Source organism: Elephas maximus, chromosome 1, assembly GCF_024166365.1.
Source record: "Elephas maximus indicus isolate mEleMax1 chromosome 1, mEleMax1 primary haplotype, whole genome shotgun sequence".
Lineage (NCBI taxonomy): Eukaryota > Metazoa > Chordata > Mammalia > Proboscidea > Elephantidae > Elephas > Elephas maximus.
Genome location: NC_064819.1, coordinates 201,280,389 through 201,305,639, shown reverse-complemented (window position 1 = coordinate 201,305,639; position 25,251 = coordinate 201,280,389). Strand labels below are relative to the sequence as shown.

Below are 25,251 nucleotides of genomic sequence, written 5' to 3'. Positions count from 1 at the left end.
ACGTACCAACCACTAGGGCCAAAGATGAAGAACTAGAAGATTTTTATCAGCTGCTGTAGTCTGAAATTGATCGAAAATGCAATCAAGATGCATTGATAATTACTGGCGATTGGAATGCAAAAGTTGGAAACAAAGAAGAAGGTCCACTAGTTGGAAAATATGGCCTTGGTGATAGAAACAATGCCGGAGATCGAATGATAGAATTTTGCAAGACCAACGACTTCTTCATTGCAAATACCTTCTTTCACCAACATAAACGGCGACTATACACATGGACCTCGCCAGGTGGAACACACAGAAATCAAATTGACTACATCTGTGGAAAGAGACGATGGAAAAGCTCAATATCATCAGTCAGAACAAGGCCAGGGGCTGACTGTGGAACAGACCATCAATTGCTCATATGCAAGCACAAGGTGAAACTGAAGAAAATCAGAGCAAGTCCATGAGAGCGAAAATATGACCTTGAGTATATCCCACCTGAATTTAGAGACCATCTCAAGGATAGATTTGATGCATTGAACACTAGTGACCAAAGACCAGATGAGTTGTGGAATGACATCAAGGACATCATCCATGAAGAAAGAAAGAGGTCACTGAAAAGACAGGAAAGAAAGAAAAGACCAAGATGGATGTCAGAGGAGACCCTGAAACTTGCTCTTGAGCGTCGAGCAGCTAAAGCAAAAAGAAGAATTGATGAAGTAAAAGAACTGAACAGAAGATTTCAAAGGGTGGATCGAGAAGACAAAGTATTATAATGACATGTGCAAAGAGCTGGAGATGGAAAACCAAAAGGGAAGAACACGCTCGGCGTTTCTCAAGCTGAAAGAACTGAAGAAAAAATTCAAGCCTCGAGCTGCAATAGTGAAGGATTCCGTGGGGAAAATATTAAACGATGTAGGAAGCATCAAAAGAAGATGGAAGGAATACAAAGAGTCATTATACCAAAAAGAATGAGTCGATATTCAGCCATTTCAAGAGGTGGCATATGATCAGAAACCGATGGTACTCAAGGAAGAAGTCCAAGCTGCTATGAAGGCATTGGCAAAAAATAAGTCTCCAGGAATTGATGGAATATCAATTGAGATGTTTTAAGAAACAGATGCAGTGCTGGAGGTGCTCACTTATCTATGCCAAGAAATATGGAAGACAGCTTCCTGGGCCAACTGACTGGAAGAGACCCATATTTATGCCTATTCCCAAGAAAGGTGATCCCACCGAAAGTGGAAATTATAGAACAATATCATTAATATCACATGGCAAGCAAAATTTTGCTGAAGATCATTCAAAAACAGCTGCAGCAGTATATTGATGGGGAACTGCCAGAAATTCAGGCTGGTTTCAGAAGAGGACGTGGAACCAGGGATATCATTGCTGATGTTAGATGGTTCTTGGCTGAAAGCAGAGATTACCAGAAGGATGTTTACCTGTGTTTTATTGACTATGCAAAGGCATTTGACTGCGTGGATCATAATAAACTATAGATAACACTGCGAAGAATGGGAATTCCAGAACACTTAATTGTGCTCGTTATATGAAGAAGAATGGGGCGTCAGGATTGGAGGAAGACTCATTAACAACCTGCATTATGCAGATGACACAACCTTGCTTGCTGAAAGTGAAAAAGACTTGAAGCACTAACAAAGATCAAAGACCACAGCCTTGAGTATGTATTACACCTCAACATAAAGAAAGCAAAAATCCTCACAACTGGACCAGTGAGCAACATCATGATGAACAGAGAAAAGATTGAAGTTGTCAAGGATTTCATTTTACTTGGATCCCCAATCAACAGCCATGGAAGCAGCAGTCAAGAAATCAAAAGACGTGTTGCATTGGGCAAATCTGCTGCAAAGGACCTCTTCAAAGTGTTGAAGAGCAAAGATGTCACCCTGAAGGCTAAGGTGTGCCTGACCCAAGCCATGGTATTTTCAATCACATCATATGCATGTGAAAGCTGGACAATGAATAAGGAAGACCGAAGAAGAGTTGACTCCTTTGAGTTGTGGTGTTGACGAAGAATATTGAATATACCATGGACTGCCAAAAGAACGAACAAATCTGTCTTGGAAAAAGTGTGTCCAGAATGCTCCTTAGAGGCAAGGAGGGCGAGACTGCGTCTTATATACTTTGGAGATGTTGTCAGGAGGGATCAGTGCCTGGAGAAGGACATCATGCTTGGCAGAGTACAGGGTCAGCAGAAAAGAGGAAGACCCTCAATGAGGCGGATTGACACAGTGGCTGCAACAATAAGCTCAAGCATAACAATGATTGTAAGGATGGGGCAGGACAGGGCAGTGTTTCGTTCTGTTGTGCATAGGGTCGCTATGATTCGGAACCAACTCTTCGGCACCTAACAACAACAACAACATAGTCTGTTACCCAAAATCTTTTATCTTGTGTTTTTAATATAATGAGTAATTAGGTGCTATGTTTTATTGTAAACACTCTGTAGCAATTCTGTGATTAGAGGATGAGTTGGTAGGAAAATAAAGACAACCACATTCTGTTTCAGTTTCATTGTCTGTTCTGGGGGATGCAGGTTTTCTCTGCCCCCTGCAGATTTGGCAAGGCTTAAGGAAAAACAGAAAAACTCACAAAGATCAGATAACAGAATAGATAATGAGTTTAGATAAATTGTGGATTCTCTACCCTACCACACATCAACACTGTCTACGAAGTCGTACTGAGGCTTGTGTGATGGAAAGTTCCTGAGTTATTTATTCTGTTTCCGGAAAAGAATCATGGGAGTTGTTTTTTCCTTTGCTTTGCAGGAAAAGTCACTTTATTTTATATTATGTAGAAATCACATGTACTTATTATAAAGAATTCAGATAATGTAGAAAAAGTTTTTTTAAAAGAAGGCAAAAGCAAACAACTCAAATTACCTTGCTTCGAAATAAACTTTGCTAATGTTATTATTGTTAGTTGCCATCAAGTTAGCTCTGACTCACAGCGACCGCATGTACAGTAGATAAAATGTTGCCCGGTCCTGCACCATCTTCGTGATCGTTGGTATGCATGAGACCATTGTTGTGGCCACTGTGTATTTTGAGTGCCTTCCCACTGAGGGGGCTCATCCAGCAGTATGAGTATCCAGTGGCATAGTGGTTAAGTGCTATGGCTCCTAATCAAAAGGTCAGCAGTTCGAATCTGCCAGGCGCTCCTTGGAAACTCTATGGGGCAGTTCTACTCTGTCCTATAGGGTCGCTATGAGTGTTTTTTTAAATTTTATATTAAAGAGGATTAGGGTGGGATTGTAACGCCCTTACCCAGGTCACATTCCTAATCCAATATAAAGGAAGTTTCCCTGGAGTGTGGCCTGCACCACCTCTTATCTCTCAAGGGACAAAAAAGGAAAGGGAAGCAAGCTGAGAGTTGGGGACCTCATACCACCAAGAAAGCAGCAGCAGCTGCAGAGCGCGTCCTTTGGACCTGGGGTCCCTGTGCCTGAGAAGCTCCTTGACAAGGGGAAGATTGATGGCAAGGAATTTTCCTCCAGAGCTGACAGAGACAGAAAGCCGTCCCCTGGAGCTGATACCTTGAATTTGGATTTGTAAACTACTAGACTGTGAGAGAATAAATTTGTCTTTGCTAAAGCCATCCACTTGTTATATTTTTGCTGTAGCAGCACTAGATGACTAAGACAGTTGGACTCAATTTTTTTAAGCTACATGTTTCAATTTTAGATCATGAAACATGAGAGCATTAATACTTTCACATTTTCTCCCACTTTCAAATATTTATTATTTATATTTGTTTATAATTTAAAGATTTTTAATGTTAACATTATTTCTGAAACCATAATTCCCACAATTATTTAATGTAACTTTTATATTTAATTAGATTTAATGATTGATTTAATAATAGATTTAATTTTCATATGATTTTTACATTTTTGAATTCCTTAATTTAATTCATCAGGATTTTATCTGTAATTTGTTTAATCAAGAAGGGCTTCTGGGTGTTTTAAGTACTGAATTCTTTCATGTTTGAGAATTCCTGCATTTATACTTGAACAGCATTTTGGCTGGGTATAATATTTTGGAGTTACACTGCTTTTCCTTTGGGATATCTTCCTGTATAAATGGAATAATTCTTTGTTTGCCTGTAAGTTTCATAATTTAAATTGAACATATTTCATTGTTGAGCATTCTGAACCAAATTTCCCTGAAATACAAAGTGTTCTTTCAAACATGTATTCACCTCTTTATTTTAGGGAAATTTTCTTGTATTATATCTATGAAAAAATTTTCTAATCTGCTTGTGATATTTCTCAAGCATTTTCTTTTGTAATTCAATGTTTTAATATTCTGCTTCTGTTTCTAATTTATTTGGTGCTAAATTTATTTTGTCATAAATTTATTTCCTTAGATTTGCAGTCTCCCTATTGAGCCAACCTCTTGTTTTACCATCTTATATCTGTGCTCTTGTTTAGCTGAATTCATATTCTTATTAGTCTTACAGCATAAAATACTTGTGGGAATTCTCTCCTGTGTAATTGGTTTGTATTTTCTTCTAGACAGCTTTCCTGTCTCTTTACATGCAAAGTGATACAATTTCCTTTTTGCCCCTATGTTTTCAGGATTGCTATGTCATTTCTTCCATATGTTGAGGGATTTCTATCCAAAAATTCTTTTTGTTCCGATACAGTATAGGTGCATTCTTGACTAACTTACAAACGTATTTGAAACCAGTTCTCTTTCTCTCCACACCAAGGTTTGAGGTTTGGGTGGATTATTTTGTGTATACACTTTTATGTATTTTGAAGGTAAAGGGTTGTTGGGGGTAGGGATGAGACTTTCTACTCTATATTAGAATGTATGGATTTTTTCTGGGATTTTATTAAATATCTGTTTGAGGAAGTTTTCTGACTGAATGGGGCTGAATCCCTTTGCATGGGGGAATTTCCCAGGCCTTATATCATTTTTTTTTTTTTTTTTTTATATCATACTGTTAAAAGTGGTGCAGCCCTGGAGCCTTCTCTTCTACCGGGGAGACTCGCTTTTACTGTGTACAACTGACATTCATTCCCTCAGTCGAGGAATGTGAAGAGGATAAGGAGTTGTGCTACATTGGTTCAGGTTCTCTAATTTCCTTCTTTAGTGATTAGATTGTAAAGTTTGTGGCATTATGTTGTGTTCTTTGCCTGCTTGTTTATGATACATTTTTATTTCTGTTTTTTTTTTTTTTTTTTCAGGTCAAATTGTTTGAGGTATATTTTACGTAGAATAAAATGCACTCATTTTAAGTATACTACTAGAAGAGTTTTATCAGATGTGTGCAGCTATTAAACTGTATAACAAACAAGATCGAGAATTTTTCTGTCACCCTAGAAAGTCCTCTTCAGCCTCTTCACAGACAATCTTGATTTCTACACACAGTCCTAAGAAACTGCAAATCTGCTTTCTGTCATTATATATGAGTTTGATCTTTTCTAGAATTTTACATAGATGGGATTATAACATATGTAATCTGTGTCTGGATTCTTTTACTAAGAATATGTTTCTAAGATTCATCTATATGTGTGTATCAGCAGTCTATTCATTTTTTTATTGCTGAGTCTTATTCCCTTGTATGGACACACCACACTTTATCGATTTGCCAGTCTGAGGACATTTGGGTAGTTTCCAGTTATGGCTACTATGCAGAGAGTTGCTGTGAACATTCATGTATTAGTCTTTGTATGAACATACGTTTTAATTTCTTTGGGTTAATCCCTAGTGGTAGAATCAGTGGATTGTATACCAAGTTTGTTTACTTTTTGAGACTCCCAAAATGTTTTTCAGAATGATCGTACCATTTTATATTCTCATCAGAAATGTATAACAGTACCTATGGCACCACATTCTTGCCAAGGTATTGTATTTTCAATCTTTTAAATTTTATCTGATCTTCCATTCTAATGGGTATGTAGTGGTACCTCATTGAGGTTTTAATTTCCTTTTCCCTGTGACTAACTCTTTTTATATATGCATACTGGTTGTTTATACATGTCCTCTTTGCAATTGTCTATTCAAATTTTTGTCCATTGTTTGATTCTGAGTTACTCGTTTTCTTATTATTGAGTTGTAATCTTTTTTAAAAAAATATTTTGTAAGAGTTCTTTATATTTTAGATGGAAGTCCTTTGTCATATATATGTTTACAAATAATTTCTCCCAGCCTGACTCGATTTTTATCTTCTTAACTGTTTTCTGAAGTTTCTTTTATCATTTTGTTTCATGCAAGCCACCACAGTGTAACAAGCTGATGGATGCATGGGGTCAAGTATGCTAGTCTCTTCAATTATCCGACTAAATGTAAAGCTAAGGTGTTTTTAGGTGATAAATCTCAGCTTTGGCAATGGCAGCTTCAAAGATCAATGTAACTTCTGGGGTCTTAAAGCTGTGAGCAGCTGTCTAAGATACAAATATTGGTCCCTACTTATCTTGAACAAAAGAGAATGAAGGCAATCGAAGACTCAAAGAAGAAACCACAGTAATCCATAGGTCTAATAGCCCATAAAAATTATGGCTTCATCTAGCCTGAAACCAGAAAAACTAGATGATGCCCAGCTACCACTACCGGCCATTCTGACCAGGGACACAATAGAAGGTCCTCGATAGAATGTGAGAAAAATGTAAACAAAACTTAAATTTCTAAAAAAAGGTTTAGATTTACTAGACCCGTAGAGACTAGAGGAACCTCTGAAACTGTTGCCCTAAGATATCCTTTGAACTTGGAACTGCAGCTACTCCTGGAGGTCACCTTTCACCCAAATAATAGATTGGCTTATAAAATAAATAGTATCAGCCTCGAGTACTGTGCTCCTTTAAATAATCAGCTATATGAGACTAAATGGTCAGAGGAGGGGCAGGGAAGGTAGATTAATGGAAACAGAACAAAAAGAATGGAAATAATGAGAATGCGAACACATTATGAAAAATGCAGTCAATGTCACGGAACAATTGGTATGAAAACTGTTAAATGGGAATCTAATTTGCTGTCTAAACTTTCATCTAAAACACAATAAAATATTATTAAAAAGGAAAAAGATCAATGTAACTGATGGAGAAAGACTGATAAGGACCTTTTAGATTCTGATTTGAATTAAAGAATGTACACACTTACCCTTTCAAAATCATATTCAGCAAAAGAATATCCAGGCATCTGAACTAATGTGGTTAATCACACATTTCCTCTACGCTGAGCTGTGAAATTAGCAGTTATGAAAATGGCACTTAAGCATGACTTTTGTGAAGATTCTCTCCATTACCCAGATCAGGAGTTAGCAAACTTTTTCTACCAAGGGCCATCTAGTAAATATTTTAGGCTCTGTGGACCAAGAGGCAAAATCAAGGATATTAAATAGGTACTTCCTTGGAAACTCTATGGGGCAGTTTTTTTTTTTATAGGGTCGCTGTGAGTTGGAATCGACTCGACGGCACTGGGTTTGGTTTTTTTGGTTTATATAATAAAGGAAACCCTGGTGGCATAGTGGTTAAAAGCTATGGCTGCTAACCAAAAGGTCAGCAGTTCAAACCCACCAAGTGCTCCTTGGAAACCCTGTGGGGGCAGTTCTACTCTGTCCTATAGTGTCACTGAGTTGGAATCAACTTGAGAGCAACAGATTTTTTTTTTCTTTTAATATAATAAAAAGAATCCCTGGGTGGTGCAAATGGTTGATGCATTCAACTGCTAACAGAAATGTCGGAGGTTTGAGTCCACTCAGAGGCACCTCAGAAGAAAGACTTGGTGATCAACTTCTAAAATATTAGCCACTGAAAGTCCTATGGAACACAGTTCTACCCTGACACACATGTGGTCACCAAGAGTTGGAGTCAACTCAGTGGTACCTGGTTTGATTTTTTGGTTTATGCCTTCTAAAGACATAGTCTAAGAGATTTTTCCTATCTAAGCTTGTGAAGATTTTCTCCTATTTTTTCCCTAAGATTTTTGTTTTAGCTTTTACAGTTAGGTTGATGATCCATTTTGAATTAATTTGTATTTGTGGTGTGTGGTAAATGTAAAGGTTTGTTGTATTTCTTTATGGTTATCAAGTTGTTCAAGAACCATTTGATGAAAGAAGTCTGTCCTTTTCCTACTGAATTACATTAGAATCTTTGTTAAAAATTAGTTGACCATATAGTGACTATTTCTGAACCCTCTTTTCTATTCCATTGCTCAGCATGTTCAGCCTTACTCTAATGCACGCTTTATTACTTGAAATAAACTTGAAATAAGAGAGTATGCTGCTAAGTCCCCAAACTTTGTCATTGTTTTCTTATTCTAAAAATGTTTTAGCTATTCAAGGTTCTTTCCATTTCCATATATATTTTAAAATCAACTTGACACTTTCTTTTAAAAAAAGGCTGCTGAGATTTCATTGAAATTGTTATGAATCTCTAGATCAATTCGAAAGAACTGACATCTTAACACTATCGAGTCTTCTTATCCATAAACATAGTATATCTCTATTTATTTCAGTGTTCTTTAATTTCTCTCAACAATTTTTTTGCAGTTTTTGTATAGTGGTTTTGCATATTTTTTAAATAATATTTCTTATTTCTGTTTTAATATCCTATTGTGCTAATTCTTAATTTCTGTAATTTTTTGGTTTTTGAGTATTAATCAGTTTTTCTCCTGGTTAAGGGTCACACTTATCATGCTTATTTGCATGTCTAATGAATTTTTTACTTGGTATGGATACTGAACATTGGGGATTTGATGTTGATGAGTACTAGATTGTTTTTATTTCTTTAAAAAGCCTTGTTAGTGGGTGTCTAGAATAGGCTTTTACTCTTAGCTGATTTAGCTATATTACAAAGGCCTGACCCATTCTTGAGTTTCTGCTAAATGACTGGGTGTTCAGCAAAAGCACTCCATTCTGGCTGATTGGAGTTTGAATATCTGCCAGCCCTGAGTGACTCCTGGGAATTGTTTGGCTTACAATTTCCCAGTTGTGTTATGTTCAGCCTTGTCAGATTTTTCCCTATGTATAGTAAGCTTTGAAGGTCCCAAGGTGGTACAAATGGTTTGCATTCACCTGCTAACCTAAAGATCGATGATTCAAATCTACCCTGTGATGCCATGAAAGAAGAGCCTGGCGATCTGCTTGCATAAAGATTTCTGCCAAGAAAACCAGAAGGAGCAGTTCTACTCTGTAATACATGGGGTTGCCATGAGTCAGAATCAACTTGATGGCAACAGGTTTTTTTTTTTTTTAATTTAATTACTTGATTACAGATTCAGGGGATCCTTATGTGGATTTCTAAGGTGCTTTCTCTGTGTAGTTTTATCCTCTCCAGTACTCTGCCTCAGACTCCCTTAATTCTGATCTTTGTCTCCTTAACTCAGAGATTGCAGTTCTCCGCTTGGGAATCTCCCTTTCTGCATCATGGTCTAGGATACCTCCAGGCAGAAAGCCGGGGTGAACATAGAGTTCACTACATACAGATTTATGTGGGGAGCACAGTTCTGGGCTGCATGTTTTTCAGTGTCCAAAACCAGCTCTTTCACATAGTTTGTTTTAAGTTTTTGAGTTGTTTACAGTATGAGGGTAAAACTGGTGTCATTTACACCAATAGGGCCAGAAGTGGAAATCTGGTAATGAATTTTTGTTGGTTTTACTAGTTTTTGATTGCATATTTATTTATTTGCTTGGTGCAGGGAGAGTTCGTGTTGTAGCTTCATTTAGGATACTGTTTCTTTGCTTAGATTTTCCATCTCTTTTCTTTCCCCCTTCCCCTTTCCGCCACATAAGACACTAGCAATAAGACTTTTAAAACAGGAGTGGAGCTTCCAGGGAGTCAAAGAACAACAAAAAAAAAAGTAACCACAGATTACCTTCCAACATCTGCTTTTTAATTTATGTAAAGCAGGGGGATCAGTCTAACTTAGAAAATTTCCATTAATTGGTCTGAACTTAAAAATAGAAAATATTTTATTTTTGCTGGAAAATCAAAACTTACTGTACCCTTGTGTACTGTAGTAACCTTTGTTACTGTCTTAGAAAAACACATCCCAAAGGTCATGTTTGGACTTACAAAGGAAAATTACCCATCAACGTTAAATCATAATATTAACCCTATTTGTTTTTATCAACTACCAAAAACCAAAAACCAAACCTTGTTGCCATTGATTCCAACTCTTGGTGATCCTATAGACAGAGCACTACTTCCACATAGGGCTTCCAAGGAGCTGGCTGGTGGATTGGAACTGCTGACTTTTTGGTTAACAGCCGAATGCTTAACTACTGTGCCACAGGGCACCTTATCAACTACCAAACCAAAACCAAACCCACTGCCATCGAATTGATTCCAACTCATAGTGACCCTATAGGACAGAGTAGAACTGCCCCACAGAGTTTCCAAGGAGTGCCTGGCGGATTTGAACTGCTGACCTGTTGGTTAGCAGCCGTAGCACTTAACCACTACGCCACCAGGTTTTCCTTTTCAACTACAGTGATATATAAATAAAACCTTTTATTTCTGTGTTTATCTGTGGCTCAGATGTGCAGAAATGTAACTGTTTTTTAATTTCTATAACTTTGCTGATATTGCTAACTCCCATCTGTCTGTGAAGACAGCAGAAGAACTTAAGCTTGCTACTTCAAGGTCAGTATTTCTGGTTTAAAGCTTAGACTCTCTAGGAAGAATACTCAGGAAAAACACTCACTGTTTTAGGATTTATCCTTTTTCTTTTTTCATTGTACTTTAGATGAATGTTTACAGAACAAATTAGTGTCTCAAACAATTAATACAATATTGTTTTGTGACATTAGTTGCCAGCCCCACAACATGTCAACACTGTCCCCTTCTCGACCTTGGGATCCTCGTTACCACCTTTCCTGTTCCCTCCTGCCTTCTCATCCTTGCCCCTGGGCTAGTGTGCCCATTTAGTCATGTTTTGTTTTATGGGTCTGTCTGATCTTTGGTTGAAGAGTGAACCTCAGGAGTGACTTCAGTACTGGCTTAAAAGGGTGTCCAGGGGCCATACTTTGGGGCTTTCTCATTTCTGTCAGACCAGTAAGTCTGGTCTTTTTTTATAAGTTAAAATTTTCTTCTACATTTTTCTCCAACTCTGTCCGGAACCCTCTGTTGTGATCCCTGTCAGAGCAGTTGGTGGTGATAGCTGGACACCATCTAGTTGTGCTGGACTCAGTCTGGTGGAGGCTGTGGTAGTTGTGGTCACTTAGTCGTTTGGGCTAATCTTTCCCTTGTGTCTTTGGTGTTCTTCATTCTTCCTTATTCCAGATGGGGTGGGACCAGAGGAGTATCTTAGATGGTGGCTCATAAGCTTTTAAGACTTCAGACTTTACTCACCAAAGTAGGATGTAGAACATTTTCCTCATAAACTATGTTATGTCAGTTGAGCTAGACGTCCCCGAAGACCATGGTCTCCAGCCCTCAGCCCAGTATTTTGGTCCCTCAGAGAAGATTTATCCTTTTTCTGTCTTCCCTTTTCTCCAGGGGTAGTCTGGAAATGGGGAGTTCCTGGGTAGTGCAAACAGTTAACGTGATTAGCTGCTAAATAAAAGCTTGGAGGTTTGGGTCCACCTAGAGGTGCCTCAGAAGAAAGGACTGGTGATCTACTTCTGAAAAATCAGCCACTGAAAATCTCTTGTAACACTGTTCTACTCTGACACACATGGGGTTACCAAGAGTCAGAGTTGACTAGGGGGACAACTGGTAATCTGGAAGTAGAGTCCCTGGGTGGTGAAAACAATTAACATGTTGGGGTTGCCATGAGTCAGAATCGACTTGATGACAACTATAAAAATAAATAAATAAAATCTGGAAGTATGGTCTGGGATAGGTTGGAAGGAGAAGAGATGAGAAGTAGGAAGTTTGTTAGTATAATATTATAGAGTAGGGCCCTGAACAAAGTTAAAAGGAATAGAAAGGAAAAAGATAAATTTGAGACACATTAAAGATACCGTCTCAGAGAATTGGTGACCACGTCCCCCAGGTTACCCCATTTCATTATTCTTGCCTCCAATATAGGAATCCTTGGGTTCGATCTCTTCGATATTCCATCTGTAATAAGTTAAGAAATATGGTTTTACCTCTTCCGTCACTTTATGCTGTACAATCTCAATAAATACTATTATAGTAGCAAAGCTTCTTAATACTTCACCTATGTATAACGATTACACTATTCACTATTACCAGAAACACTGCAGAAAATTCAGACATTTTATTCCACCCGCAGTGGTTAAGCATGTGGCTGCTAACCAAAAGGTCAGCCCTTTGAATCCACAAGCTGCTCCTTGGAAACCCTTTGAAACAGTTCTACTGTGTCCTGTAGGGTCACTAAGAGTCTTGAATGGACTGGAGGGCAATGGATTGGGTGTTAAGCGCCTTAGTAGAGATTCAGGTGCCACCTTGTGGTATTTTAGGTAGTTACAGTTTGATGATTTTTCCCACCAGCGTTTTCCTGGTTTCAACGTTTATTGTCTCTTTTCCAAAACAGACACTTTGTCTTTTTAAAAATAAGTTTGATTTAAAATTTTTTCATTTTTATTAAAAACCTATCTGCATCTTCTAATGTATTTAAAAAAGATATATATAAACATAATTAGTCCCCTTTTGAGTCAAGTTTTTGTTTTATACTAATTCTGGATTGTATCTCTGTAAGTATATATATCTTTCATTTTAGAATACTGTATTTTAGGTCACTGTTAGATACAGTTAATGTAGTGTGATGCTGATTAGTCTTATTTTATGGTACTTAACTTTATGGTTGCTGTATAAAATGATGCATTTAAAACTCAGCAATAATATATTGACTAATTAAGGGGAGAAGGAGATAGGATTGAAGAATATGAAGGTCTTCATCATATATTTGCCATTCTTTTTCTTACTGTGTCATTTATTAGAGTGTGGAGGGGAGCTAATTTTAATTTGGAGATTATTAACTTATGTTCACAACTCCAAAAATTAATAAAAATTGTCTAGTTTACTTAAACAGATAATATGCAATGTGTCTGAGTAAGATATGTGTGTGTGTGAGAGAGGGAATGAATATGGATGTATATAAATGAAGAAAATGTGAAGATCAACTGTTAAAAGTTAGATTCCTCAGCTGGAGGTTCATTAACAATGAAAAGAAGGCAGCATCAGAGTAAAGCAATAGAACCCTGTATGTCTCTGTCAACAAATTTCATTTTCTGGAAAGACCAGAGAATGGAAAATAAATATGTGCTTAATCGCTTTCCCTTTCCACCCATCCTCCCCTTCCCTATCTCCAGGAAATTAGTTGTTCTACTCTGTTATTTGGGGAAATGGAAACATTTGAGAAAAAATGGCTTAGTGGCTTAGTCCATCCCTAATGTGTTCATTAGGAGCCATGATACTTTTCAAAGCTATCTTTGTTTGAGAGACTGTTTGAAGTTCATAGACTGAGCATTTTGTGTTGAGCATTAACTAGAGTCGGCTTATATGTCAAGCCTCAGGAGATATTCTCCAAAAAAAATCTTTCTACATTTTAAGAAATAACACATTCCTTCTCTTCCTGTGTGTACGTGAAAGAGAGAAAAGCAGCAGGCATATGAGGAAGAGTGGGTCAGTACAAGGAATGGCGGCGAGGGAGGGAAAGCAGAATTCCAACTCATTTCAACTTTGGTAGGCCCTTGCCTTAGCAATTAAGCTCGGTTTTGTTTTTTAGTGCCTAGGGCAAGGAGCGCTGGTAGCGCGGTGGTTAAAACTGCTCGGCTGCTAACTGAAAAGTTGGTGCTTTAAACGCATCTGCGGCTCCTCAGGAGAGAGCTGTGGCAGTCTGCTTCTGTACAGGTTACAGACTTGGACACCCTGTGGGGAAGTTCTCCTCTGTCCTGTAGGGTCACTGTGAGTCTGAATCGACTCAAGGGCAACGGATTTGAGTAGTTTTTTTGAATGCCTAGGGCTACTGAGTTTCCTTTTTGACCTTTGTTAAATTTTCTGCAAATAATGTTTTTCTTTTCTCTGGCTTTAGCTTTGATCTAGGTAGACTTTTTTATTATGGATTTTTTTTTTGTGTGTGGGGGGGGATGTGAGTTTCTGCTGAATGACATGGAAAAAAATTGAAAGTATTCATGAAAAGCTTTTTTTTTTTTTTTTAGCTGTATATGAGTTTGATATATCCATAGGACATATAATGATTGGAATCATTAAGCTTAATGTCTGTCGCGTTTTTCACCAGGCAGAAGTCATTTATTTTTTTAATTAAAAATAAAACTTTTGCCAATGAGTCGAGAGGTAGAATACTGGTTAAAACGTTGATAATGCAGTCAAACATTCCTGGGTTCAAATTCTTGGTTTGCCACTTATTTGCTGTGTGACCGTGGTCAAATTACCTCCCTAAATCTGTTTACATTTCATATAAATAAGGAAATAATAATACAATCCTTCCTCACAGAGCTTTTTTGAGGATTAAATGAGGTAGTTTATGGAATGGCCCAGGTATGTGGTAAATGCTCAATTGAAATGAACTGTTATTATTATCATTATTATTGTCATTTATTATATGTGTTACGTAGGCATCATATATGTTCTTCTATAAGGACAATGCATACATTAGATTATGAAAAGGTCCTAGTAAAAGAAAATCTATTTGGGGTGTTCTGAATTATCAAGTGATCTGTACTCTGAAGACCAAGTATTCAGTTTGCTTTCTGCTGACCAGACCTCCAGTATCAGAGGAAAACTCAAGGTCGTGCAGGTTTTTCAAAATGAGTGTGTTAGAGTCATACGATTCGTTAAGTAGGATTGGAGAGAGAAAGCCGAGACATATGGTTTCTGTGTGTTAGGTGAAGTCAAGCACTTGCAACTATTGAAGCTATGGAGTAGTCACTGAATTGGTAAAAATCAGCCTCCATGAACATAGCTGACAATTTTAAATCAACACACTATTCTACTCCAATTGTAGATTGCAATAACAAGCATTCTGGTCCCAAATTTAAAATCAGCAATTCTTGGGATTGTAAAAACAGATGTTAATAACACAGGAAAGAGCTTTTGCTTCCTTAGCAAATAGATTTTGATGGAAGCTCAGGTCAGAATTATAGGTTTAATTTAACCAGTTGTTAACCAGTTACTGTTGAGTCATTTCTGACTCCTGGCCGCCCCGTGTGTGTCAGAGTAGAACTGGGCTCCACAGGGTCTTCGCTGGCTGATTTTTCAGAAGTAGGTCACCAGGCCTTTCTTCCAAGATGCCACTGGGTAGACTCGAACTGCTAACCTTTCTGTTAGCAGCCGAGCACGTTAACTGTTTACACCATCCAGAGGCTCCAAATATTGCTGATTATTTTACTATTGCTATTATTACTATTATATTATTACTATTATAAGTGTTGTAAATATTTCCTAATCTTCTCTCTTATCTAACAAGATGAAGTCCTAATGGGTTGCATTCTGTGTTCTTAAAGAAATCACGTTAACATTCTTTTTAAGATTCATCATTTAAACTGATAACTGAGGCTTCAGATAAAACTCTGAGCCAAGGCCAATTAAACAATATGGGCCTTCCAATTATCTGATTTCTTCACGAATAAGGTCTCGTGAAGAATGGGCTTTGACAAAAGTGTTCTGTTACTACAGTAAGGGAAGATACCTACTCTGAGAAAAGAAAAATAAAGAGTCCATAATATAAAATCATTAGAGCAGATAGGGCCTAATGTACGAGTTCAGGAAAAAAAATTGTAACCTTAAACTATCCAAGCTCTGAGTTTTTAAATGCTGTTACTTTCTTAATTACGAATACAAAAGTTAATGTTACCCAACAATTGAAGCTAACATTGATGACTTACACAACTAATACCACAATTTGTTGCAATTTACAATTGAGGCACAGAAGAGCCACAACCTCATTTCTTTACTAGCCTATCACTCCTTCACTAGATAGGACAAATTCTACAAAAAGAATGGAGATGGGATATGTGAAAAGGGTGTAGTCATCATATGAGAGACTGAATACAGGAAAAAAAAAAAAATCACTGTGATGATAGAAATTATATATGTATATATAGGAAACCCTGGTGGCGTAGTGGTTAAGTGCTATGGCTGCTAACCAAAAGGTCAGCAGTTCAGATCCACCAGGTGCTCTTTGGAAACTCTGTGGGGCAGTTCTACTCTGACCTATAGGGCCACTATGAGTCAGAATTGACCTGCCGGCAGTGGGTTTGATTTTTGGTTTTATGCATATGTACGAAGAGACCTACGGTATTAGCTCTATGGCCGGAACCATCAGACTAAGTTAATGCTAAATGATAAACAGAAATCTATTGGTGATGATTGCATGACATGATTGATGTAATTTGTGTCACTAAATCGTACATGTGAAAAATGTTGAAAAGGCAAATGTGTTACCTATATTTTTACTAAGGTAAAAATATATATAAAAAGAAAAAATAGACCACACTGTAATAAATTGAGATTTTTACTTCTTCCAATTTTTTTTAATGGTGAGAATGAGAAAAAAAAAAAAAAACATACAAATTTTCTCACCAAATATCAGAATATTAAGTCAATCGTACACACTCTTTCCAAACTGAAGAACTAAAGGCTTAGTACAAATTTAGAAGAAAAGTCACTTCTGGAGATGGAAAATAAACTGACAAGCCTCCATGTCGTAGCATTTCCCTTTCTGTGTGACCCAGGGTCCACTTTCCTTGGCCACTCGAGTTCTTGGTGAGGGACTAGAGAAACGAGCTCCTTTCACTGGAATCATCCCCTTGGGGTGTCATGGGAGCCATCCACCTACTGGTCACCCACGATAATCTCCTGGAAAGTCCATGGATTTTTTTATCTAATGAGATTTTTGTGATGTGCCAACATATTTGCATTTTTCCTTTTTTCAGGAATCAATAAAATAAAGCTTAATGAAAGACATTACCTGAAGAGTACCTCTTCAAGTAGGTTGTGTCATTTCTCTTGTGATTTCTTCTTTCTTGGACATTTAACATGTGTTTTTTAGAGTGGCAAGTGGAAGCGGAGTATATCATCTGCAGGGTATTGTTTGTTCTTGGTAAAAAATTTAAACACACTGGCTGAAATTAAAATCTTTTGTATTTATCTCCTCACATCTTAGGCAAACTGACATGTAACAGCCAGCAGGGGTCAGGCTTTTCAGCCATATGGATTTGAATTTCACATCTCTGTTACAGCACCTCTTAAGAACCGAGGAATTTTCTTTATAGCCCCATTAGCATCACACTGTTTAGAAATCAACCTTACCAGCTATACTGAATCAAAATAAATGAATGAGAAGTTGTGAGGCTCTGAGGAAGCTTTCTCAGGCAAAATTATTTGCCGAAAGCTGTTTTAGAGCCCTGGTGACACAGTGTTTAAGAGTTTGGCTGCTGACCAAAAAGGCTTGCTGTTCAAATCCACCAACTGCTCCTTGGAAACCCTATGGGGCAGTTCTCTGTCCTATAGAGTTGCAATGAGTCGCTACTGACTCGACGGCAAGAGATTTGGTTTTGGTAAAGCTGTTTTAGTCAGGGTTCTCCAGAGAGACAGAACCAATAAGAGATTTTATACATATATATGTCACATCTCAAAGGAATTGAATCACAAAATTGTAGGGACTGACAAGTCCAAAATTCGTAGGTCAGGCAACAAGCTGGAAACGGGCAGTCTTAAATCTGAAATTTGTAGGCCAGATAGTGGGCTGGAAACTGGCAGGATGTCTGTCCTACAGACTTGAGGCAGAATCCTCCTCTTGGAAACCTCTGTTTTTTGCTCTTAAGGCCTTAGACTGATTGAATGAGGCCTACCCACATTGTTGAGGGTAATCTGCTCTAAAGTCAAAAGCAAAACAAAGCAAAAAAATCCAGACCTATTGCCGTCAAGTCAATATATAGAGAGACCCTATATAGGACAGGGTGGAACTGCCCCACAGGGTTTCCAAGACTGTAATCTTTATGGAAACAGACTGCCAAACCTTTCTCCCACAGAGCAGCCAGTGATTTCAAACCGCTGTCCTTTCAGTTAGCAGCCAAGCTCTTTAACCACTGCGCCATCAAGGCTTCTTAAAGTTTACAGATCGTAAATACTAATCACATGTAGATATACTGAGTCACCATAGCCTAGCCAAGTTGACACATAAAATTAACCATCACAAAAGGCAATCTCCATAAAAGACAGAAGTATCATTTCTTCAAAGGCTTCTTATTTGTAGGTATTTTAGTAACTACTAATGAGTTCATCAGTGCTTTATATTAGGTTATTTATGTGTATAAAAATGACCAAATAGGGGGTCATTTTAGAACGTTGAGAAGGACACGTTGTGCTTTTGTTCTGAATATGACTAACTGTGGTTGTTTGTTTTAAATCCAGGACCTGGCCTTTCATTATCAAAAGCCCCAAGCAGTATAAGAACCTTTCATTCATGGATGCAATGAACAAGTTTAAATGGACTAAAAAGGAAGGTCTCTCCTTCAATAAACTTGTCCTTGGCCTGCCAGTGAACGTGAGATGTTCCAAGACGGACAACGCAGAGTGGTCGGTAAGCCCTGAATCTGCAACAGGAAAATCCAAGGAACAGATACATATCCATAAATCTGACTGTTACTTTGATATGTCTGCTCATTTACTGGAGCCCTGGTGGCTCAGTGGTTAGGAGCTCAGCTGCTAACCAAAAGGTCAGCCATTCAAATCCACCAGCCATTCCTGTGGGGCAGTTCTACTCTGTCCTGTAGGGTCGACTCGATGGCAGCGGGTTTGGCTTTTGGTCATTTACTTGTTCACTGATTACTTGGGTTGACCAAAAACTTCTGATTCCCCTCTTTTTGAAAAGGAAAACTTATTTGCCAACTGATGTTGGGGTAAGGAGCCCTGGTGGTATAACGGTTAAGTGCTCAGCCGCTAATTGAAAGGTTGGTTTGAGCTCACCCAGCGACTCCGAGGGAGAAAGACCTGGTGATCTGCTCCCATGAAGATTACAACTTAGAAAACCATATGGGGCAGTTCTACTCTGTCACATGGGGTCGCTTAGAGTTGAAATTGACTGATGGCCCCCAACAACAGCAAAAACAACGTTGGAGTGGAGCAGGAATAGGATGGAATGAGAACTTCAAAAAAGCAGCGAAGCCTGTTTTGTATTTTTTCTCTTGCAAGAGAGTATCTGACCCTCTTCTCTACTTCTCTCCTGAACCCTAAACTTTCTGACCCCCATGAAGTTTGACTCCTTCAGCAGCTACCCCCTTTCTCACATGCTGCAGTAGAGGCAGCTGAGCAAGCTTGAACAGCTGGCATCTAAATCATTCACTCGTTTGTATTGTCTGCTCTTCAATTTTCAGATTCAAGGAATGACAGCATTACCTCCAGAGGCTGACAGGCCATATAAAGCAGAGCCTTTGGTGTGTGGAACGTCCGCCTCCTCCTCTCTACACGGGAATGTCTCTCTCAAGTTGCTTACGTGCTTCATGGTACTTGGTAGCGTGCTGAGCAGCAAACACTTGTGATCGTAATTCCGTTGTACTTGGTGACAAAGTTGTCTGTGATCTGAACCTATCTTCTAAAGTGTAGGCTAAAGACTGTGTCCACCCTAGGCATGAAGACATGGACATGAAGAGTGTGAAGACTTTCCTTTCATACCTTTCTTCCCTGATCTCCAAACTCCCCCTCCTATTTCTCCCAAAATGTCTTCTTTCCCCCGGAAATACATGATGCAATGTACAGATGGTCTTCTTTCCCCCAGAAATACATGATGCAATGTACAATCAGGTCTTCTTTCCCCCGGAAATACATGATGCAATGTACAGATGGTCCAAAAAAACGAAACTGTCCTGACTTAACATACCTTATCAAAAAACTGAACCAAGTTAAGTGGAAGTAAAAGAATTCTTCATTTCCTTTTACTTTCCATTATATTTAAATTGATTTATTTTCCCTATATTCTTAACAGGCTTTTACAACTGAACTAATCTCTTTTTTATGATAACTCTTTGTTGTTGTAGTTAGGTGCCATCCAGTCAGTTCTGGCGCATAGTAACCCTATGCACAACAGAAAGAGACATTGCCCGATCTTGCACGATCGTCACCGTTGTTGCTATGTTTGAGTCCATTGTTGTAGTCACTGAGTCAGTGCACCTCATTGAGGGTCTTCCTCTTTTTCAATGACCCTCTACTTTACTAAGCATGATGACCTTCTCCAGGGTCTGATGCGCCCTGATAACATGTCCAAAGTACGCGAAATGAAGTCTCCCATCCTTCTAAGGAACATTCTGGCTGACTTCTTCCAAGACAGATTTGTTTATTCTTCTGGCAGTCCATGGTATATTCAATATTCCTTGCCAACACCATAATTCAGAGGCATCGATTCTTCTTCAGTTCTCCTTAGTCATTGTCCAGCTTTCCCATGCGTATGAAGTAACCGAAAATACCATGGCTTGGGCAAGGCTCACCTTAGTCTTCAAAGTGACATCTTTGCTTTTTAACACTTTAAAGAAGTCTTTTGCAGCAGATTTGCCCAATGAAATACATAGTTTGATTTCTTGATTGCTGCTTTCATGGGCATTGATTGTGGATCCAAGTAAAATGAAATCTTTGACAACTTCAATATTTTCTCCGTGTATCATGATATTGCTTTATTGGTCCAGTCATGAGGATTTTTGTTTTCTTTATGTTAAGGTGTAATCTATACTGACGGTTGTAGTCTTTGATCTTCCTCAGTAAGTGCTTCAAGTTCTCTTTACTTTCAGCGAGCAAGGTTGTGTCATCTGCATAACGCAGGCTGTTAATGAGTCTTCCTCTCATCCTGATACAGTGTTCTTCTTCATATAGTCCAGCTTCTCAGATTATTTGCTCAGCATAAGATTGAATAAGTATGGTGAAAGGATACAACCTTGACACACACCTTTCTTGTGTTTAAACCACTCAGTATCCCCTTGTTTTGTTCTAACAACTGCCTCTTGGTCTATGTAAAGGTTCCTCATGAGCACAATGAAGTGTTCTGGAATTCCCATTCTTTGCAGTGTTATTCATAATTTGTTATGATACACACAATTGAATGTCTTTGCAAGGTCAGTAAAACACAGGTAAACATCTTTCCAGCATTCTCTGCTTTCAACCAAGATCTATCTGACATCAGTAATGATATCCTTCACTGCATGTCCTCTTCTGAAACTATCTTGAATTTCTGCCAGTTCCCTTGTTGATGTACTGCTGCAAATATTTTTGAATTATCTCAGTATAATTTTACTTGCATGTTATATTAATGATGCTGTTTAATAATTTCCCCATTCCTTTGGATCACCTTTCTTTGGAATAGACACGTATATGAATCTCCTCCAGTCATTTGGCTAGGTAGCTGTCGTCCAAATGTCTTGGCAGAGGAGTGAGTGCTTCCAGTGCTGCATCTGTTTGTTGAAACATCTTAATTGTTGTTCTGTCAGTTCCTGGAGCCTTGTTTTTCACTAATGCCTTCAGTGCAGCTTGGACTTCTTCCTTCACCACCATCGGTTCTTGATCATATGCTACCTCCTGAAATGGTTGAATATCAACCAATTCTTTTTGCTAGAGAGACTCTGTATTCCTTCCATCCTCCTTTGATGCCTCCTGGGTTGTTCAATATTTTGCCCATAGAATCTTTCAGTATTGCAATTCTAGGCTTGACTTTTTTCTTCAGTTCATTCAGTTTTAAAAGTTCCAAGTATGTTCTTCCCTTTTGATTTTCTAACTACAGACCTTTGCACATTTCTTTATAATACTGTATTTTACGCAAATAACATGCACCTTCTACATCCTGGGACTTCTACATTTATTTGCCAACCAAAATGCCCCCTCACCCCGTGAGGGATTCACCTAAGTGCGCTATGCTTTTTTTTTTTTTTTTTACAGCAACATGTAAAAAGGAATTGGAATAGTGGCACTAATGAATATACCTAGTGCCGGGTGTGGGACGAAGGAGCAGTTGGCAAACAAATGTAGAAGGTGTGTGTTATTTGTGTAAAAACAGTACTTTGTCTTCTCAAGGGGTCCTTTGAAATCTTCTGTTTAGCTCTTTTGCTTCATCATTTCTTCCTTTCACTTTAGCTACTGTATTTCCAAAAGCAATTTTCAGAGCCTCTTCTAACATCTATTTTTGTCTTTTTCTTTTCTTTTCTGTCTTTTTAATGACCTTTTTCTTTCTTCATGTACAATGTCTTTGATGTCATCCCACAACATATCTGGTCTTTGTTCATTAGTGTTCAGCGTGTCAAATCTGTCCTCTAAGATGGTCTCTGAATTCAGGTAGGATATACTCAAGGTTGTACTTCGGCTCTCGTGGACTTGTTTTAATTTTCTTCAACTTCATCTTGAACTTGGCATATAAGCAATTTATGGTATGTTCCGCAGTTGGTCCTTGACGGTGTTCTGACTGATGGTATTGAGCTTCTCCGTCATGTCTTTGCACAGATGTAGTTGATTTGGTTCCTGCGTGTTCTGTCTGGTGAGGTCCACGTGTATAGTCCCATTTATGTTGTTGAAAAAAGATATTTGCAATGAAGAAGTCATTGGTCTTGCAAAAATCTGTAATGTGATCTCCAGCATCATTTCTGTCACCAAGGCCATATTTTCCAACTACTGATCCTTCTTCTTTGTCTCCAGCTTTCGAATTCCCATTACCAGTAATTATCAATGCATCTTGATTGAACATTTGATCAATTTCAGACTCCAGAAGCTGGTAAAAATCTTTGATTTCCTCATCTTTGGCATTAGTGTTTGGGGTGTAAATTTGAACAAAGTCATATTAACAGGTCTTCCTTGTAGGTGTATGGGTATTATGATTTATAGTGTTGTATAAAAAAAAAAATTTTTTTTTTTTAACCTCAGGATAGATCTTGAAAAATTTTTTTTTGACGATGAATGTGAAGCCGTTCCTCTTCAATTTGTCATCTCTGGCATTGTATACTAGATGACTGTCCTATTCAGAATGGCCAGTACCAGTCTGTTTCAGCTCAGTAATGCCTAGGATATTGATCTTCAGGTGTTCCTTTTCTTTTTTACAACTTCCAATTTTTCTTGATTCATACCTTGTACATTCCTTGTTCTGGTTATTAATAGATGTTTGCCACTGTTTTTTCTCATTTTGAGTCGTGCCACATCAACAAACAAAAGTCCCCAAAACTTTTTTATACCCATGTCGTTAAGGTCAACTCTAATTTGAGGAGGCAGCTCTTCCCTGGTCATATTCCAGCCTGAGTGGCTCATCTTCTGGCACTGTACTAGACAATGTTCCACTGCTGTCTGTAAGGTTTTCAGTGGCCAATGTTTTTCAGAAGTAGATTGCCAGGTCCTTCTGCCCCATTTGCCTTTGTTTGGAAGCTCTGCTGAAACCTGTCCACCATGGGTGACCTTGCTGGTATCTGAATTACTGCTGGCATAGCTTCCAGCATCACAGCAACACTCAAGCCACCACAGTATGACAGACTGACAGACAAGTGATGGTATATAACTCTTTATCAAGTATTAAATTCTTAAGCGATTTTCATTGTTCACCTGTTATTTTTAGGTGTCGTTGAATCAATTTTGTCATATAACCACCCCATATGACAGAGTAAAACGGCCTCATAGAGTTTTCTTGGCTGTAATCTTTACAGAAGCAGATCACTAGGTCTTTCCCCCACAGAGCTGCTGGGTGGATTCCAACCGTCAACCTTTCGGTTGGTGCTTAACTGTTTACACCACCAGGACCCCACATTCCATTGTATTGAAATACTCATTGTTGCTATTTTACTTTTTGTCTTGACTTCTGTATTTCCTTTAAAAAATGCTTTTAAATTAAAAATATAAAAGGAAGTACTCTCCATTTCAGTCTTCTTCCTCTTTATTGTTCTTCGGGTAAGATTTCAGAACTGAAACAAAAGTCCTTGTCTTTCAATGTTACCAAGTTCTGTCCTTTTCTATCAATCACCCATAGACCCTTTACCTCAATGCTTTTTAAGGATGCCCACTCTAGTCTTCTCATTGTCTGAGTATGTTGTGGTACTAGACTGAGTACCCATACCCATCTCAAAGTACTTTTTACCTTTCCTGCTCAGCACTGGCCAGGTGAGTTTTTTCCTGAGCTTTGCTCCTACCTGAAAATAAAAAGGCTATGGGAAACACCAAAATGGCATGTGACTAATTGTAGGCTAAGGAGAAAATGTAGCTGGCTGCAAACTCTTGCTGTGAGAAGTCCTTTATCAGGTTCCAGGTCAAAGGCCAGATAGGAGAGAGTGGGGCCTGTGTGGTACCTCACTGACTATTCTGGGTGTCACATGTGCCGTCTTTTGGCTCAATTTGAGTCATGGTTGGTATTGTAGATTTATTTTTATATTAGTTAATAAGCTAACTTTTCATAATAAAATTGTCACCAATTAACAATCTTGTCACTTTCTTTGTTCTCTTTGTATAGTTCAGCCAAGTCTTGTGTCCTTTCCTTACTCCTTAAGTTAAATTTGTTTGGATCATATTAATAAACTAAATGAAATTAAATTTCTGTGTGATATCTTAAACTCCTTAGGAGAAGCAAATGATTCAGGTACTGATCTTGCCAGGGAAATCAGTTAAGTGTGTTGCATTTTCTACCCTGTTTTTAAGTTGTTTTTCCCCTGTAAACAATGTCCTCAACAAAAGGTATTTCGTCTCTTCAATAAATATTATGTTTGGAGTATTTTCTTCTTGATTCTTACAATTTGTCCATTTGGTGAAATGTTAGTAATATTTATGAGGCATATTTTATAGTTAACTTTAAATCTTTTTATTTTATAAGTGCTGTATCAATTTCTGTGATTTTCCATTAAAACACTTGTGGTGTCACAGTGGTTCGGCGTTTGGCTGCTAGCCAAAAGGCCAGCAGTTTGAATCCACCAGCTGCTCCTTGGAAACCCTATGGGGCAGTTCTGCTCTGTACTGTAGGGTCACCATGAGTTGGAATCAACTTGATGCCATGGGTTATTTGTGAGAAATGTGATATTCCCAAACACCCCCAGTTTGAAATTTCGTGCTTATTTTTACTTCAGAATTTCTGAATCTGAAGTGTCAAAGTCAAATGATTTCCTTTGGAAATGATGTAACATTTTATTTGTTTTCATTGATCTTGGTGTAGAAGATGAGTATGTGGCTTAGAAAAGAATAAACAGTTTTTGGAAGTTTGCATTTGTGGAGTCAGGAGAACCTGTTTTTCCAGCGGATATTACAAAGAACAAAGTTGACATTCTTCTACTCCTGGGAATTTAATTGGGGAATTGACTCTTTATTTGAAATTAAGATAGACGATCTGTTGAAAATTTTGTAAGAGTTCTGAGTATATTTTCAGTTAATTT

At 38.1% G+C, this 25,251-nt stretch overlaps 1 protein-coding gene across 2 annotated transcripts in view; it reads left to right on the top strand.

The window, feature by feature from the left end:
• The window catches only part of MOXD1 (monooxygenase DBH like 1), a 118,165-nt gene extending 93,125 nt beyond the window's left edge, over nucleotides 1-25,040 (top strand). Inside the window, exons 11-13 of one of the 2 annotated variants that reach the window (XR_007519288.1) lie at nucleotides 18,299-18,467; nucleotides 19,261-19,645; nucleotides 19,688-25,040. Coding sequence is in view for 1 of the 2 variants with exons in the window: in XM_049900946.1 (XP_049756903.1) it covers nucleotides 18,299-18,467; nucleotides 19,261-19,425 (334 nt within the window). In the remaining variant the exon portion in view is untranslated. Of the gene's footprint in view, nucleotides 1-18,298; nucleotides 18,468-19,260 lie in introns of both variants that reach the window. The other variant, XM_049900946.1, reaches the window with a different exon arrangement.
• Nucleotides 25,041-25,251: the final 211 nt, after the last annotated feature.